Source organism: Mya arenaria, chromosome 14 (assembly GCF_026914265.1).
Source record: "Mya arenaria isolate MELC-2E11 chromosome 14, ASM2691426v1".
Lineage (NCBI taxonomy): Eukaryota > Metazoa > Mollusca > Bivalvia > Myida > Myidae > Mya > Mya arenaria.
Window position 1 is genome coordinate 7,698,612 of NC_069135.1, and position 13,643 is coordinate 7,712,254.

The following is a 13,643-nucleotide window of genomic DNA, read 5'->3' on the forward strand; positions in this document are numbered from 1 at the left end:
CGTCCCTTCTTTGTATATATAATGTCGATCGGTCCGTATATCACTGTATTTTGATAAAAATCCAGTTTTATGACGTCAGCGGTCCATATCATATCTTTGGCTGGTCCGGCCCTCGCAAAAATGTAATATGGACCGCTGACGTCATACAACTGTGTGGCTTGTTTTTTACACAACGGCAACAAATGTCGCAAGTAAACATTTTAAGCTATGTTCAATAAAACACATCTAAAGTTCTTTAAAATTATTGAATGGTAATATCAAATGTTCGGTATAATATAAGAAATATTTACACACCACTTCGGGCCATATGGCATTATAAGGAACGGCCAGTCGGCCCCCGGAGGTGAATGCCAACGCCTCGGTCCATATACACATTCGGGGGCTGACTGGCCGGTCCTTATAATGTCATATGACCATCAGTGGTGTGTAATATTTCTTAAATATGCAAGAACATATTCTAAATAATTACAAATTCATATGAACAAATTTGATGAAAAGGTAGATCAAATAAACGTTAAAAAATAGTATTTTCGGATTAGTTAAAAATCACTAACATGCTTTATAAATCCGTCTCCAGGGGTAAAACTCGAGATATCGCTTAATGTCATTAATACACCCGAACGCCGCTCTAATCGGAAATGGCAGAAACATATTTAGTTCCGCCTTAAAATGACAATGCTGTGGATAGAGTTATGGTTCGTGCACACTACTCTTCCTCTCGTTGTGCTAAACGGTTAACCATTGTATGAAGTTTAGTTCAATTACATCCAGAACTTTTCAAGTTATGCTCCGGACAAGAAAAAAGTAACGAAGGGCAATAACTCTGTAATTGGCTACCTATAGTTAATGTAAATGTTCATTGTTCTCTCTTTGTTCTTTACCATTGTATGAAGTTTCAATAAAGTCCATCCAGAAGTTTTCAAGTTTGACATTAAAAGGCAATATAATGTAACTGTAATTTTCTAAAAAAGAGATATGGTTCATGACAGTAACTCGAGGGGTGAATGCGAAAATGTTCTAAGTGACATTAAATAAAGAAGCAGATAGAACATTTTCGCTCTCACCCCTCGATGTACACTTTACATCATCCCATTGTGCTATACAATGTATCAAGTGCTATTAGATTAAATCCGTTATAGTTCAAGTAATGCTCTGGACAGGAAAATGTAACAAAGGGCAACTCTGTAATTGGCTTAACTTATGTCATAATTCGTGTTCACTGCACTTTCTCTTTTTCTGCTATATCGTTGCATGAAGTTTTCATAAATACCAAAAGTTTTCAAGTTCTTGTCAGGACAAAAAACCCACACAACAAAGGGCAGTAACCCTGGTATTTGCTACAAAAGAGATATGGTTCCTGTATACGGCACTTCCTTTCATTGTGCTTTACCGTTGTATATTTTTTATTTAATTCCTTTTGTGAGTTTATAGATATGCCCAACAAAAGAAAATGTTACAAAGGGAAAAAACTCCATAATTAACTTAAATAAAGTTATGGTTCCCATACACTGCACTTCCTCTCATTATGTTTTATTATTGTTAAATTAAATTCCATCCAATAGTTTTCATGTTACCTTAAGGACAAGCAAAATTGAAGGGACTAACTGACAACCCACAGCTCTAACCCTCAAACTTTATTAGGAGAATAAAAAGTCTCATAATTTTCTGCCATTAAGAATCACAAAATAACATCGAGTACAACACATTTATTGTATAAGGTACAGAAATAAAACACAACACAGATAAAAGCTGTATATTGCGAAGTATTTAAAATGCGAAAATATAACAGAAATCACATTTTCAATACTTTCCAAAAAGAAAGTTGCAAAAGCGAAAATTGCGTCATTTTCTAAACACTATGCTTAACAGACAGATAAATCTCTAAATAACAATCCACTATCACAGGAGTCTAACAAATCTAGCACAATAAATGGTTTATACAATTATTTCAATAACAAAAGCAATAAAAGAATGCCAGAGTATAGAAAACAAGAGCTGTCACAGAGACAGCGCACTCGACTATTCCGTCGCTTTTCAATATAAGGATTGAAACGTTTTGGCAAAACATGCAAGGATCACTGTTAGATTAGATTTTAATGCAATACCGGTACATGGTGTGCTGAGATATTAACATAAATGTGGTTCCATGCGAAATTTTAACGAGAATTTCTAAGTCTAATAATAAAGGGCCATTATTTGCAGAATACAGTATAAATCTAACTTGGTTATTCAATTAAGTTGGGTGGTTGAATACCATTGTATAAAGTCTCAAAGCAATACATCAAATAGTTGCTGAGATATTATCCTATGCAACATGCAAGACCTTAACCAGAATTTCTAAGTCGCATAATTAAGGGGCAAAAATTATATATTATAAAAGATAGAGTTATCTTACTTGATTAAATAAGAAGGTTTAATAGATGGGAGCCTGTGTGTAAAGTTTCAATGCAAAACATGATGTATTCACTGAAGTATTGACTAAAAAGTGGTTACATGCAAAACCTTAACCAGAATTTTTATGTCGAATAAAAAAGGGGCCATTATTTTAATTTAATGCAAACTGGAGTTATCTTACTTGGTTATTTAAGTAGATTGGATGGTCGAGTACAATTGTATAAAGTCTCAATGCAATCCATCAAGTAATTGCTGAGATATTAACCTATGTGTGCTTACATGCAAAACCTTAACCAGAATGTCTAAGTCAAATAATAAAGGCCCATAATTTGCATTATATTCAAAAAAGTGTTGGGAATACATATCTAATGTTTCAATGCAATACATGATATATTTGCTGAGATATTGACTTAAATGTGGTTACATGCAAAACCTTAACCAGAATTTCTAAGTCGAATAATAAAGGGCAATTATTTTGCATTAAATGCAAACTAGAATTATCTAACTTGGTTAATTAAGTAGGTTGGATGGTTGACTAACATTGTATAAAGTCTCAATGCAATACCTCAAGTAGTTGCTGAGATATTAACCTATGTGTGCTTACACGCAAAGCCTTAACCAGAATTTCTAAGTCAAATAATAAAGGGCAATTATTTGCATTAAATGCAAACTAGAGTTATCTAACTTGTTTAATTTAGTAGGTTGGATGATTGAGTACCATTGTATCAAGTATCAATGCAATACCTCAAGTAGTTGCTGAGATATTAACCTATGTGTGCTTACACGCAAAACCTTAACCAGAATTTCTAAGTCGAATAATAAAGGCCTATTATTTGCATTATATTCAAATAATTGTTATCTAACTTCATTAATTTAGTATGTTAGATAGTTGGGAATACATATCCAAAGTTTCAATGCAATAACTGATGTATTTACTTAGATAATGACTTAAAGGTGCTTACATGCAAAACCTTAACCAAGGTGTGACACCAACGCCGCCGCCGCCACCGCCACCGCCACCGCCAGAGTGAGTAGTATAGCTCTCCTTATTCTTCGAATAGTCGAGCTAAAAAGCAATTCAATAAAAATATGTTTATCAACATACCATACCCAAAGCAGTTAACATTTTAAATAACAAATCAAACAGCCCTTTGTTGAACCGAGCTTTTGTGGTAAATTATAGATACTATTATTTGTGGTTAAATGTTCAAGGTAAAGTCAATGAGATTCATTCAGTAATGCATTGGAAACTACAAGCCACAAGGACAGGCCACATATCTTGTTTAATGGTACAGGGAGCATATTGTTCTGCATGGAATTGAAAGAGATATGACTGGCTATTTTTATAGAAAAACAACAACAACAACAACATAATTATTATAAAACTAGCCAGACATATTTTACACATTTAAGAACCCGGTAGGCTTCATATAAATTATTCAATTTCCAAAAACTTTCACTTCATTATCTAACTGCTAGTAGTTATAAAACAAACATCTTAGAATAATCTGGTAATGGCTGTTAACTTTCAATGGCAAAAAGTATTACCTCAATCTTAAGACAGATCCTAATTTTCTATAGAAAATATATACAAATATATATTCCCTCATCAATAACAACCAGAAATAAAATATAAATGATATAAACATCGTAAAAATAAACAACATTCATTTATAAAACTATAACAAAACACAATAACTCATGAACAGGAATTCAGCGAGCCACAAAAAATATTAGATTTATAACCTAAATGCACAAACTCAAACCGTTTTCATCTATATAACTTAGTACTATTGTTTGCAAATGTGCTTATCAATCTGACAAATTCAATTATGCACCAAAAAGACAGTCAATATGTACCAGCTCAATGGTGGCTGCAGGCAGTCTGTATGACATCTACATGCTTCACAACCGAGAGAAGAAAGAGGGGTCAGTCCAGTTAAATGGGAGCTGACCTGAGCCTTCAGGTTCAATAAATCAACTCCCAAGTGAGGCTTAGAATATTAGAACCCCAGCTAAGACAATCATCCCATCCTATGATAATCAGAGCCAAATGAGAAATTTAGAGCCAACGCTTCACTAAGTAAGTTCAATGTGATAAGAATATGTCAAATCGCTGAAGTTGGCAGTAAGTATTTCTTTAATGCTTAAACACAATTGACAGGACAAAGATGTTGCTCACTTGTTGGTTTTAGGAGATGCAAAGGCCACAATTGATCACTGAATGCTACAAAACCAAATGTTCACTTGCAAACAGTAGTATAATTATAAAGAAAGTTGTCAACATGCAGTTTTATAATTCTCAACTTCATACTTTCTGTCAATTTATTGAAATATAACGGTGGAGATTGTACGATTGCAATATATATCACCTCATGAACACCAAAAGTAAATTATTCACTCGTGGCAAAGCCATTCAAGAAATATTACTTTTAGTGCTCACTCAGTGAAAAATTTGCACATCTTTATCTGAAACAAACAATTACCCTTTATAATTAATATATCTATATATAAATCAACCTATCAATTAACATACAGACCCTGGGATATCAGAAATAGCTTGTACCCTATAATTGTACTCTGGAATTTTTCCTCACTAGATTTTGTCGAAATACATGTAATCTTAAAAAAAAGCCCCAGGCTGTTTTTAAGAATAGAAATACATGTTATTCATATATATATATTTTTTTTAATACAACTGAACACAAGACCAAGCAAAATTATGCCATGATATCATCATTATAAGTAATGTAAAAACATATCTGTTAACTGACCAAATTCAAACATTTGAACAATTTAATAAGCTGTCATAACTATAACATTTAAAGATAAAGAAAATGTAATAAGCCCTAAAAACCATAGTTCTATTTCAAACTTTTTATATTGAAAATAGAGGTAGTAGTTGAAAATGAGAAACAATTTCAACCAAATTGAATTTTCAGGTTTTCTTTCTGGTTTTTTGTATTAACTTTGAACACAACATCATGAGTTGAATAATACCTTTCCATTCTAAGGCTTTGAAATGTTCATATTTGCATATTGAATATAATAATGTGTACAGACCAATATGGTCCACTTTAATTTCAATAACCACAACACATAGTAAATATATTTTAAATCACAACAGAAAAACACTTTAAACAACGATTCACTTATCAGCCATTTTTAACAGGCTTTGTCATGAAAATGTAGGTACACACATATACAAGAAATGATCTGCAAGTATTCCCGGTATAAGGTTTTGTGAAAATATCAAGTGCAACCATCATAAATGACCGTGATACTATTATGAAAGATGGCTGAACTGGCTGATGAAATATAACTTGCAATATAATCAAAAAAGCTTACTAACACTTTTAAGCCAAAAAACTCTAAAAAATAATTCTACAAATAGAAAGTTGCATTACCGGTACTCCATTTTGTGTGCTGTATTGCATGCACCCTCGCACATCTATGATTACCCATGTTGAAAGCTATCGTCGATAAAATACCCATATTATCCATATTACTTTGAGCAGAATGAGAACTGGCACTACCGTTAAAGTAACATTTTGTTGAACACCCTGCAATTACCTGCATTATTGTATTAGAATAAAACACATGAGGATGAAAATATAAGATTGTGCACCAAAACAGATTACATCTTATAAATCATATTGTACTGAGAAGTAACAGATAATTACATTGTATAGTGATGTTAGAAAAATAATGCATTCAGTCCACTCCAGGCCCTGAAAACAACATGTACATGCAACAGGCTTGTAGCTAGGCCCCATGAATCTATCAATGTTGCTTTGTATTTGAAAAGTTGCTATGCATTCCACACCTTTGAGTGATACAAAAGGCAAAGCGTAATACTATTGCCAGACAGGGCCAATCACAGGTTTCCTGGTATCTAGATTTTGCCAGAATTGGGGTGATTATTGTAGTCGACACACATTTCTTTTTGCATGTTTCTTTTTAAAGTTAAAGATCCAAACTTGCTTTAGTCAAGATTGCATAGATGTAAATGAATTTCTCTTCACATCATTTTGAAAGAAGACATATATTTTCCTATAATTTTAGGCTTTTGTTACCTTAACCTGATTTATGTATTACCAAAATTATGCAAATATTTCTTAACATTTTTATCAAGTGTTTATATTTTGGTCTTTCCTAGTAGAAATTTTCATTTTTTTTCTCAGTGGGTCACCCCTTCCCAATCCAACCCATCTGCAGCCCCAATGTTTAATACCTTCCTACATGCCTGTGCACAGAAGCAAAACAATTTAACATATTTTGATAATTCCCAGAATTAACACAGGTATTTCATGTACTGCACATCTAAGCAAATCAAGTAAACATATCTTTGCAATGAGAACTATATGATTCAAGGTATGATATATATTCTACCAACTCGTTAACTGCCATTCCAAACTACATAAGGACTGATACAGCACTTATTTCCTGAACACATGTAAAATATATTTCTCTACTTTTAACAGATTCATGCTTAAAATATGAATAAAAACAACTGTAATACATGTAGCATATATATCACATCATACTCAGATGCAATGGGAAGAAACAAATTAAATGGTGTTGTCCTTCCTTCTTAATAGGCACAATGTACCTGTTACATACAAATACAAGTATTTAATCTACAATAATGACGCTAAGAAAACCATTGTTTGAGTACAAGTTTTTACCTTCCCTAACTTAGCCCCCACATCCACCGCCGCAACCACCCCCACATCCACCCCCGCCACAACCCCCTCCCCCTCCACAACCTCCACCTCCGCCACAACCTCCACCTCCACCACAACCTCCGCAACCCCCACAACCACCCCCATCACCATCACCACCCCCTCCACAGGCTGCCCCATCTGCCCCGTCCCCTCCACACGCTCCACCCTCACCGCCATCAGGTAGCCCATCCCACCCATCGCTGTAATCCACAACCCCACCACCACACATGGCACACATGTGGCTTCCATAGTGCTGTTGGATGTAATAGTTGGAGGGCGTGGTATACAGCAGGCCTGCAGCCACAATGAAGGTCATGTCATCAGAGGGTATAGACTGGACGGCCTTTTTACCTCGAGTTGTTGACTTTGGCTTCACCTGGGCACCCTCTTTCCAGCCAGTCGGTCTTGGGACACAAAGCACATGCAAAAGAGACACAGAGAAGGCAAGTGCGAGGTTTTCTGCTACTTCACCTAATTCAGTATCAATCTTCAGAATCCCTTTCATCAAATCAACTTCTGACGACTCAAACTTAAAGGCATAGCGGTTCTGCAGGTAGCCAAGAGTTATGGAAACAATCTTGCCAGTACTCACTTTGTAGAACTTCAGCATCAAAGTACCAGGGGATCCCTTTACACCATGTTTTTCTGAAAGTATAAACGAGGTATAATTAAATTTGTTATTTCAGTAAAGTATATTTCATTTGTTTATTTTACATGGACACAACACTTGACAAGAATTCAAATTATTACATGTTACAAGAATCATAATGGAACCGTTTAAAATACATGTTAAACTATCATCTACATTGAGGACTTTGGAGTTTCATATTTTCAAATTGATGAATAAAAATAAAGTGAGCGATCAAAACTAAAATTAGTGTATTGGAATAGGTGTCTGCCTCTCATTCAAGAGGTTGTGGGTTCCCCACCAGGGGATCATTCTAGAGGCCTTTCAAAATAGTTTCAACCCAGGAAACAGACTTTTGAGTGTTTCTAGAAGCTGTCAGCTTACGTCACAATCAAGCTAAAAGAAATTAGTATAAACCAAATAAACCAGTTTTCATTGTAGATACTTACGTCTGGTGCCTGCCACGCCTTTCTTGAGCCCGGCCCATCTGCCCACCAGTATGCCCCAGTCCCCAGTGTGGTTTTTAATGAGCACTGCTCGCTCTCCAAGTTTCGGGTTTAATGTCAACCCATTCCTGTCATGCACCTGAATTTAAATTCATATATTTTATTTACAATTGTTAGACAATTGTGTAAGTCACCCCCAAAGTGAACATGCACCTCCTCTAAACTTTATTTTTACAAGCTCTACTTGTGATACCGGTGGCACAATTAATTCTTTTGCCATATTAGTTTAAATTATGCATCATAGTGTATTCTAGACATGTTTATTCCACAAATAAATCAAAACAACTTCATGACTGTGCTAGAGAGAGGCTCAGGAAACAATGATGTTAATTATATCTCCTTTACCTCAGTTGGTAGGGGTAGTTGGTCAGACGCAACCAGGTGAGCGATGGCAGCCATCTTGTCATGGTAGAACACCTGGACCACTGACATCATCAATGGGGCACTGTGAATTGTTCGCACTGTGAAATGCTTCACACCAATGTGGTTCTTCAAACTGAAATATGCCAGAAAATCATCATACATGTAGTTAAAGAGTAAATAATGTATTTTTACATAATATGTAAGATCCATAATCAAAAATGATTGATGTTACTAGATTTCAAGAATTGTTAAAGTCAGTTTTTATCACAGAAATATCTCCTCTTTGCAAAATAAATTTAATTATGTAAAGCAATAAGACTTATGAATAAAGTATATGTTTGCCTAATGAAGTAATACCCATCAGTTAAAATTACAGGCATGTGTTATGGAACCCACCTATGAGATGCCACTTGGCACTGATTGCTAACTCCTGCAGGCAGCTTCTCTAACGCAACCGGCCCCCAGAGAGACTTGATGTTCTCCGGGATAATCGCATTCTCATACTTCCCAGCATCTAGAAACAACAGGGCTTGTTCAGCATGTGGAGGACTGTAGTTCCCTGTGACACTCAATACAGTTGGACCAATGCTCAATTGTTCCTTTAAGTCCCCACCACGGCTTGATGAAGGATAACCATCAATCTTCATGAGAATATTGATATTTCCAGACCCTACAACTTCTTTTGAACCAAATATACTCCATCCAGTCTTTTTCTTAACAACAAATTTCAGGACATTGGATTCGATTGTCTTAAAATCAATGTCTATGTCATTCCAAGAGAAAGGCTGCATGCCTGCATCATAGGGTAATTTCAATTTGAAATTTGTCTTCAATATTTTATCATTTGCTGCAGATGAAATTTCTACTTGCAAGTATTTGAATTTCGCTTGCCCGAGCTTCTCATACTGCAATGTGACTTTGTCAAGTTTCAGACGAGTTGTCTTAGTGCAGAATGTGAGGATGTCTTCACCTGTCAATTTGTACAGGATGCCACCTGGTGGTAGCCCACGATACATTGCCCCAAACATAGCAAAATTCTCATTGTAATGTAGCTTCCATTGTTCTCTTGTCTTCAAGTCTGAATTTGCCAATTTTGATCCTTCACTTCTGTCATTTACAGTGTCATCATGGTTAAAAAGATGTCCAATGATTCTGTTTGTATCAGCAGCATACACACGTGGATTCAGCTGGTGAGAGTGCCATATCAGGTCTATGTCGTAGCAAGGAACAATAAATTCTTTGGGCAGTTTTGTTTTTAGGAAAAGAAATTGTTTGTACCTCTCTAAACTGTTCTTTAAAAACAGTTTGTCCTGATAGTGAGGCAATGACACTTGGTAGTAGAAGACCGCTTGTCTCGAGGCGGCACTGACAACATCATAAGATAACTTTGAGGCAAAGTTTTGTACCTCAGGCTTATTTACAGCATCTGGGTCTGGCAAGAAAGGCTCTGGTGAATATTTTGCAGACCAGTAGGTATGAGCTTTTGTTTGATCTTTTTTGAAGTCAGAAGAACTTTTCAGAGTATGGTCAATGACCATTCCAGACATATTTTGACAGTCATGTGCATACGCCTTGGGGGACAGCATATGACAGTGCCAGATCCATTCAATGTCTAAGGGAGCTGAGAGTTTCTCTTTTGGGTGCTCTGCTGCCAGAGGTAGCCAGAATGTCTCATATCTGTATAATGCGTAGCGAAGAAACGCAGTACTTTTAAGATTTGGATTAGCTTCAATTGTTCTCAGAAACTGAATGTGATATGATGACTGTGTCTCCAGGTTCACATCAAAATGCAGCTTGTGTGCCGCTTTCTTTAATTTAGTCATCCTGTTCTTGTAGGATGATTGTTTTGTATCTCAGACTATCTTAGCTTCAAATATTATCCTGTATGGCTGGAAAGATAAAAGTATTACTGTTACTCCTTTTTGAGAAAAGTAAAATTGATCCTGATAAAAAAATAAAACTAGTTGATAATAATACTGTAGTAATGGAATTGGTGTCCTATGGTCATGATGAGCTGTCTAGAATCTGAGTTAAAGGGGATCTGGTCATTTCGTAACCTTACTATTTTGTAACCGCTCATTCTTGGCTATTTCGTAACGATTGTGTTAGTCATTTCGTAACCGTTGACAAATTGATTGGTCATTTGGTAACCATCAGTTAACGAGGTGTTAAATGGCACACTTATAACCTCGTTAAGTTTATTGCTCAATACCTAATACATATTGCACAGCAACCAAGATAACAATAGGGAAATATCCCACAAATTCCTGCTAATAACAAGCTAACAATTACAATTACTTAATTGAGCGTCATGTTCCATGACACATTCCATTCTGCATACAAACTACAAAAACAGCCTTAAATTCTATATTTTTATATTATAATAAGTTATTTTAACATAAGCATATTTATAATAAGCATATAAAAAGCACATATAACATTCCGATAAATCATTTTATTAATTGAATTAAATGTTGGTTAGTCGTGCTAATTAAATTGATTGCAATTAATGTTGTCTTACTTAATTTCATTGTTTGTTCACACCTTGATAGTAATAATCATAGAATGCACTTCAACATTTATAGTTTTTACTAACTTGTATTTGGAAAATAAAATTATTTATATTGAAGTATGTATTATCCATCATTTAAATGTTTGACTGATGGTTACGAAATGACCAATCGATTTGTCAACGGTTACTATATGACTAATACAATGGTTACAAAATAACCAAGAATGAGCGGTTACGATATGGTAAGGTTACGCAATGACCATAATTCAGTTAAAGTCTCTATGCTGTTTTCTCTGTGCTCTTAAAATTCTTTGCCTCCAGGAATTTCCCACTCAAAACAGTTTTAAGTGGAGGTCAATTATCTATCTCTGAATGATGCCAACTCCCTTTCCCAGTATTACTGACATGCACATTGGGCGTCTGCTTGTTTGTGAAAAGTGAAAAAATATTGACTTGATGGGTGCATCACAGGAAATAACAGTTTTGGGGATAGGTGAGAGATCAAGGTCAATTATCTTTTTATCTGAAAAAACTTTAGACTTTTTTTTCTATACACTGACACATAAACTCAGAACTAGAAAAGCATCAACAAAAAGACCCTAAATCGGTCATATATCACCTGAGTCGAGTTGAAACAAGGATAAATATGATGATGATGGCCAAAATGTGAGATTATACAGTGTGATACTTCATGCGGTTGTTGGCATCGATATCTATTAACATTTATTCTAATAACCATGTGTAAAAATAAAGTTCATTTACTTACATACGTAAAAGTTAAAACGTATCTTTCTCTTGCTACAAACAATCACTTCCGGGTACGAACGAGACTGATAACGAAACACAATTCACCTGTTAGTGCTAGTTAAGTAAACATCCACTTTAGGTAAGGTTTGCATATCAGTGGTACTGATCACCGATATCAGCACCTTTCATTATATATCGGCTGTCTAGGATAAGTTTAAAAATATGTCAAAAAGGGGATTTTCCTCTAGGTTGTCTGGATTTGTTACGAAATTCTTTGTCACGTGATTCTATGTAACATTCGGAACAGCTCAACATTTATCATTAGACTGGTACCCTTATTCTCTTTTCTACAAAAATTAGATTTTTATCAAAAAGTAACGAAGAGTACTAGTCTATTTCCCATCGAAAACAACGATTGAAGATGGCCGATGGGTTCCGAATGTCTTTGTTTTGGGTGGTATGAAACCCGGATCATACGGATAACCTCGCTAAATCGAACAGATTTTTTTTGGATATCCCTGTCATTTCGGACCAATTACCATCTCGGCCTGTTCAATTCGACCCAATGGCAAACGCTGCCTGGTTTAAGATATATATAAAAGCATACCGATATTTACACGTTAAACTAATCAATAATTGACCAGGAATCAATGGGACACTGACAAATGGACGACTACAGTGGAGTATTAAAATATGTATTAAAAGTTCAAAATAAAAATAATAACATCGAGAACGTTAACAGAGTATCATGTGTTTTGTTACAGCTGGAACGGTAGGATTAATCTATTCCCAGATTACAGGCGTACTCAACGATACATGTGTTTAAACGCCGCCAAAATCGGAACCCCAGTAGCGCCGCTCTACCATTTAACGCTTTTTCATTCTTTTTGGCTATATTTGTCAAACTTGATGTTAATTTTGCATGGTTTTGCTGATGTTATTGCCAAAAACTCAAACTGATATGATCTGCATAATCCTTATAAAGCCATGTGCATCCATAATTTCAAGAATTACACCAAAAGTATATGATCGTTAAAGTAATTTCAATCATTTAAAACTATATATATATCTATCTAAAGAACTTTAACAAATTGAACAAAAATAGTTTATATAAGAAACATGTCAGTTGAGATCATTATTTTCGTACCGAACAGTCCAGATTGCAGGACAATTTGGGAGTATGATAAGTCCTACAATTTCAAACAGCCAAGACTGGAAAAGCATGTATACATGTAACAAGTAAACACCGAGGCTCTTGGAGGTGGTGACCCTCAAGCTAGGACCGGAAGTCTTCTGCGTTTTCTTATTTACGTCAATGATATATCATAATCACTTTTAGATATAACCTGTCTCGAGGTTCTTGGAAATGGTGTCCCTCAAGGATCCGTGCTAGGTCCTCTCCTTTTTCCTTATTTACGTCAATGATATAGCAAAATTTCTTTTAACTATAACCCATCTCTTTAAAGACGACAATTATTTAGCTATTTCCCCCCATGATTTTAAAATGATAGAACACACACTAACTCGTGACTAAAACTTTAAAGGCTATCCATAAATGGTCATATCAATGACTGGTAATCTTATATCATGCAAAAACAGAGGCAATGTGATTGGCGTACTAACTAACGAAGTCGTTCGATCAGCACTTCTATTTGGTAGACAATTTATTAACAATATATATAGACATTAAGACATTAATTAGGTCAATGACTTTGAGTATACAATATTTATATATTCACAATTAAGTGGACGAAAAATAAAAACAA

General features: G+C 35.1%; 1 protein-coding gene across 2 annotated transcripts; it reads right to left on the minus strand.

Annotated features, from left to right (window-relative positions):
* Window positions 1–1,641: 1,641 nt before the first annotated feature.
* On the minus strand, window positions 1,642–12,231 carry LOC128217490 (uncharacterized). 2 transcript variants are annotated; one of them, XM_052924648.1, is made up of 5 exons: window positions 11,983–12,231; window positions 9,015–10,507; window positions 8,601–8,751; window positions 8,199–8,334; window positions 1,642–7,766 (listed from the first exon to the last, which is right to left on the minus strand). In XM_052924648.1, exons 2-5 carry the CDS (start codon window positions 10,439–10,441, stop codon window positions 7,093–7,095), a joined length of 2,388 nt encoding a protein of 795 aa, XP_052780608.1. In that variant the 5' UTR covers window positions 10,442–10,507; window positions 11,983–12,231; the 3' UTR covers window positions 1,642–7,092. The 2 variants fall into 2 exon arrangements, with proteins under 2 accessions (XP_052780608.1, XP_052780607.1); XM_052924647.1 differs by having other exon boundaries at window positions 11,897–12,230.
* Window positions 12,232–13,643: the final 1,412 nt, after the last annotated feature.

Coding starts and splice junctions, on each gene's coding strand:
- LOC128217490 (XM_052924648.1), bottom strand. CDS start 10,441: ATGACTAAATTAAAGAAAGCGGCACACAAGCTGCATTTTGATGTGAAC. Junction 8,335..8,600: donor AACTACCCCTACCAACTGAG/GTAAAGGAGATA, acceptor ATTTAAATTCAG/GTGCATGACAGGAATGGGTT. Junction 7,767..8,198: donor AGGCGTGGCAGGCACCAGAC/GTAAGTATCTAC, acceptor TTATACTTTCAG/AAAAACATGGTGTAAAGGGA.